The sequence below is a fragment of the Etheostoma cragini genome, chromosome 3, assembly GCF_013103735.1.
Source record: "Etheostoma cragini isolate CJK2018 chromosome 3, CSU_Ecrag_1.0, whole genome shotgun sequence".
Taxonomy (NCBI): Eukaryota; Metazoa; Chordata; class Actinopteri; order Perciformes; family Percidae; genus Etheostoma; species Etheostoma cragini.
In genome coordinates, this window is record NC_048409.1 from 22,249,591 (window position 1) to 22,255,311 (window position 5,721).

General features: G+C 41.6%; 1 protein-coding gene across 1 annotated transcript in view; it reads left to right on the plus strand.

Moving 5' to 3' along the window:
• zgc:162193 (TRPM8 channel-associated factor homolog) overlaps positions 1-5,721 on the plus strand; it is a 42,004-nt gene that overhangs the window by 502 nt on the left and 35,781 nt on the right. Inside the window, 9 exon segments of the mRNA XM_034868107.1 lie at positions 715-759; positions 761-788; positions 1,136-1,799; positions 2,704-2,920; positions 3,207-3,498; positions 4,067-4,368; positions 4,468-4,642; positions 4,852-4,946; positions 5,335-5,545. Of these exon segments, the coding sequence (XP_034723998.1) occupies positions 715-759; positions 761-788; positions 1,136-1,799; positions 2,704-2,920; positions 3,207-3,498; positions 4,067-4,368; positions 4,468-4,642; positions 4,852-4,946; positions 5,335-5,545 (2,029 nt within the window).

Below are 5,721 nucleotides of genomic sequence, written 5' to 3' on the forward strand. Positions count from 1 at the left end.
CGGACAACCTTTTCTTTCTTTAACTGTCTATGACGGTAACCAGTTGTTGTGGAAACCAGTAGGGGTATCACACCGTCAGGCCTAGATGTTTTGATGAAAATAGGCTACCGTCTGTTACCTATTTGTTTTCATAACAGGCCAGGTTCTGTAATTCATGTAGCCTAGTTGGTTGAAGAAAATCTTGTTGTTAGAATTATAATATGGTTTGCTTATTATAATAGAAGTAGGCTTTTTAAATCAGATTTGTTTTATAACTTTTTAGATACAAGTTGCATGTTAATTGTCAAAAAATATTGGGACAGGCCCACACGACATAGACACTACCTAAAGTCGAGATTCTGGTGAATAAAAAAAAAAGGAATACACTTGAACCATTATTTAATTAATAATTTTTATAGTCATCATACGTGTTTTTAAGAAAATAAAACCCAGATGTCCTTGGTTATATATTTTACAGCCAAAATGTTGTGTTGTGCTCCCAACATCGACAAATATTGACTTACACCACAAATAGCCCAGGGTGTTGCTCACTGAGAATGTTAACAGACAGGTGATGTCATCTAAACTATCCACTGATGTTTGATCTTGGCAGTAATGATAGCCTGGGTTATTGGGCTGCGCTCACTGAAGCCCCTCCTATTATCATTTCTCCTTGTCATTTTCTCCTTAGCTACTCAATCCTGTTATTACTCTATATTTCTTCTCTCCTTTCAGATAGAGTACTTGCTGGATTGCTTGTCTGGAAAACTGTCTGATGATAAAAAACAGAACAACAACTCGACTTTCAGGTAAGAAAAATCAATTTGAGATTTAGGTAGTGTTTGGTTCTGTTGAAAACCTGACAATGCTGGGCCTCGGTGGCACCAGCTGGAGAGCAGCTGATCAACATTTGGTCTCTGAATAATTTGTAAATTGACATTTTTGTGATAATTTTATATATATTGGTATGAAAGAGTAACATATTAGCTGTAATTATTTGTTGTTTTAATCTCTGTTGACGTTTTTTCCCACAGGACAACCAACTGACACAATATACATCTGGGTGCAACTGTCAAACCACATTTAATTGCGCTTAACAGCGTCACACAAATTTTTCCACGTCCTGCTTTCCACCTTTTTCATCTGATCTTCAAAGCATTGTTCCATCTCACCATGTCCAACCAGCCCATCCAAAATAAAAATGAAGGGGCTTATATATCCCTGATGAGAGGTTTGAGAGAGCTGGACTTTCGGGGCCCCAGTGTTCCCAGTGACCTGTTGCTAATTGGAGACCATGCCTTTCCTTTAGCTATGAACAGCCAAGGCCAGGTCCTGATGGCAGCCTCTCTGTACGGCCGTGGAAGGATTGTGGTTCTGGGCCAAGAGGGCTACCTGACCATGTTTCCTGCTCTGGTAGAGAACGCTCTGACCTGGCTGAGAGGAGATGGATCTGACAACCTGTCTGTGGGGGTCCACGAAAACATCAGGGCAGTTGCTGACAACATTAGCAAATCCAGCTTCCAAGTCAACATTATGGGGGCCTTCAGTGGCAATCTGGGGGTAGGGGTTTATGTGACTGATGCCTACAGTGTGGGCCCTGACGTGAAGGACCTGGTGGCATTTCTGAAAGCTGGAGGAGGAGTATTGATAGCGGGGCAGGCGTGGAGCTGGGCTGCAAATCACCCCAAGGAGAACACACTGCTTCAGTTTGAGGGGAATAAGGTTGCTGGTGTGGCAGGGATCTACTTCTCTAAACATTATGGGGCAGTAGAGTGCCTTCCTGTCTACCCTCAGATCCCATCCTCCTGGATGGCTAGAGTGTGAGTGTATACCGTATTTCTCCTTTGTTCCACATTTAGAAAGGTTCTACTTATAATTTCATTTTAATAATTATTATTGAATTTTTTTTAAGAATATGTGGGGGATTTCTCTAGGTACCAAATGGGTTCATGATTTTTCTGGGACAGAGAATATATATACAAGTCATCCACCCTTCTCACCTCCAATCAAAAGTTTTGGCAGGTGTCCAGCAGCTACATCTGATGATATGATAGTATCAGATAATATCTCTTCAAGCTTCCAAAATAGGAGCTAGTCCATTCTAAGAAGGTCCGACAGACATGGATAGGTCACACATGAGAGGTCAAACAATTAATTTATAGTAAAGCTTGTAAAGTACATATTTCAATATACACAATATATATATTAAATTTTATAGTACATTGTAAATACTATTATAATATCACAACAGCTGTATGCTATTGCTGTCAAAAAAATTATTGTTTTTCAGGATGTTGTTTTTGGCCTAATGGTTATGATGCATATCAATTAAGATGATTCCAACACCACATAAATGCAGCACAAATGCCATATCTTGCAATTTTAACAACCGGGAAAAGAATTTCTGTATCTGTCCTGTGATTTGGATCCGTTTCAAAATGTATGGGTTCTTTCCAAGCCCATGCTACACCCTTCCAGTGGGTTTCATTAAAATTGGGCCAGCAGTTTTTCCATAATCTTGTTAACAAACAGACAAACCAGTAAGCAAAACAACTGAAAACATAAAGACCTTGGCAGCATGGAATATAATACAAAACATTGTTGTACATACTGTGTTTTTTTTTTTATTAGACTTTCCTAGAATAACCAAACAATCCCATCAAAAATATTGAATAAAAATTCCAAAATGTGATTTCCCTTTTGTTTTCCTCCTTCCAAATACAGAATCGGAAAGGATTTTGAGGATGACTTGAGTTTCTTACTCGAGGGGACATCAGAGTTTGACCTCCAGGGTGGATCATTAGCGTCTGAGGTTCTGGTCCACGGCCCACTAGCCTTCCCCATTGGTACCACTGGGGATGGACGAGCGTTCCTGGCAGGAGCATACTATGGGCAGGGACGGGTGATTGTGGTTACACATGAAGGATTTCTGGGAAAAGAGGTAGAGTTTACAATAAACTTATTCATTTTAGAATGTCTGCCTACATAAGTCAAATAGAGCACATAATTTGCAAATGTACTTATAAAAGACTTCATGTCCTGTAGTATGATCTCATTTGGACAATAAATATCATAACTTTGCCTATTTATTTGGATACATATTACCTTTTGGCCACCAGCAGGTGGATGTCTGCAGTCTGCTAATTATAAGATGTGTGCTGATCTGCCAAAACATTTATGTGATTAACAAACTACTGCCTGTCTTGTAATAACTGCCTTTATCACAGACACTGGCTCCATTTTGGAAAAATGCCGTTCATTGGCTGGATGAAGGCCGACAGGGAGTCGTTGGTGTAGTGCCAGATCATGCCCTCGAAGTTCTCCGGAAGTCAGGATTGCAATGTGAGAAGACAGACTTCAGGAAAGACCTGAGTGTATTTGTTTGTACAGCGTACAGTGATCATCATGCAGAGGAAATCCGAGACTTTGTGGCAGAGGGAGGAGGACTGCTGATTGGTGGACATGCCTGGTACTGGGCACAGTCACACCCTGGGCAAAACGAATTAACAAATTTCCCAGGTATGATAATGCACCACCACCAAAGTTTTCCTTTATACTTACCAGTTCATCACGTGATAGTATAACATGATTCATGCTAAGCATTCTCTCAGGCTGATTTTGCCATAGGCATGGCTGACCCAGCCAATCCCCAACAACAAGAAGCCTGTGTCGGGAGATAGGGCAGACAAAACATTTTGGTAAATGCAAAGAAGAAATGTGCAGCATATATGTAGGTTCGTGATGATCTGTGATAAGGTCCTGACCTGTACAAATAGAGCAGGCACAAAAACAATGGTAAATAATCATTAGAACTGCAGCTAGGGAGGGAGGAAGGAAGGAAGGCACTAAGGAAATCATGTGGGAAGTCAAAGATGACTATGCTTGCAAACACACGGCGCACAAGAGGTGTTGTGATGTCACCAAAGAACATATATTAACATATATTTCACTAATAGGCTACCGCTATATATAAGTAACCAACATGCATAAACTTAAATCTAAACGTTTTTACAACCCACCCAGTCCCATAATAATTCCAACAACAAAACACAATTTATCAAATCATGTTTGTTGGAATGTGTTTCAGGAAACAAAATTCTGAACACAATGGGTTTGAGCCTGTTGAAGGCAACAATCGGAGGAGGGATTTACAAGGCACCTGTGCCTAGCCAGGCCATCAAAGACACCTACCACTTCCGCCACCTTCTACACCGCTTTGCTGGTCATGTCACTCAGGCGAAGGAACTTACAGAGCAAGAGGAGAATTTCCTTACAAAGCTGGGCCAGGACTGTGTTAACTACTTGCAATTGAAGGCTTATGACTGCTCCTCCTATGCACAGGTCGTGTCGACCCTCACTGACATTGTGATGAACTCAGACATGCCACAGGTGAGCAGTAAAATTAATTAAAGCTTTATAAACATTCCAGTATAACAGCTAGAAGCTGACAACATTGGCAACATCTTTGAGAATTCATTTTCTATCAAGGTGGGTGACAGCTGCCCTGTGAAGAATCCCAAAGACCACCTACTCCTTAGTGTAGCATCACACTTATATAAGGTTTGCCCAGATCCTGATGCCCTCCTGCCATTGCTTATCAAGGATAATCCCTTGATGCCGGTTGTCTATAACCATAACATCCAGATTAATGCCAACACAGCAGGTAAGACCTTGTTGGGGACAAATTTGTGAACGGTTTATAAGTTTGACTTATATTCAGTTTTTGCACACTTGTGATTAGTTGTGTTTCATTGACATGTGCAAAACTGACTTCAGTAATGTTTGTATTATTGCATTGCATTAATCTACATAATCATAATCTTAAGAAGTAAATTGTGTCTTTGATTGTGTGTGTGTGTGTGTGTGTGTCAGGAGGGGAGGAGTGGATCAGTACAGGTCTCTACCTCTCTCATGGAATGAAGACCTTTATTTCCATACCAGCAGAGATTGTCAACAAGGGATGGAAGGTGCGGTACACAAAATTGAGTCCATTGTGTTTCTGTTAATTGTGTGCCCCTTGTGGAGGTCCAGGCCACCCTATGAATGCCCCTGTCCTCAGCAGTGACTAGGCATATCCCTAACATGTTCCCGCCCCGTCCGCCAGTGCAGCCCAGCCCACTTGGCTGCCTCCAGAATAGATCAATGCCCTCCCCCAGAGGTGGTCTAACCCATCCCCTGCAAAGTCAGCCGGCCACACCCCAAAAATCTAACCTAACCTTACCCCATGACCTCAGGTAAAATTAGGACTTTCAATATACTGCAGTCATTACCATATCCAATTTTCCAGCATTGGATCCTTTTATTTAAAATAGAAACTATACTTCCAATCAGTAACACATGTCATGTCTTCCTCAGATCCAGATAGGCTGTCAAACAGACCATCTCAAATCCGAAGAACTGAAGAGAGCACCGTGTGTTCATGAGCGATTTCCTGTTAGCTCAGAGATGATGCAAGTGTGGAACCTGTGGGGGGGACTCATCTACCTGGTGGCTCCACCCAATACACAAGTGAAGGGGCTAAAGGCCACAGTGCAGATGGCCGTACCTGCGCCTTACTATAAATCTGGTTAGTTTGTGTCGGGTGACACTGGTATATGTATAAGAGTTCTGATAGCCTGCAATGGTACTTAAAAGGCATGGCACAGAGGCAAGACAGGTAATGCTGGAAAGGCAATTTGTTTTGTAAGCAGACGTAAACCTGTTCTGCAGTCAGTGAGGAAAACAAACCAAAAGAAAGCAGGC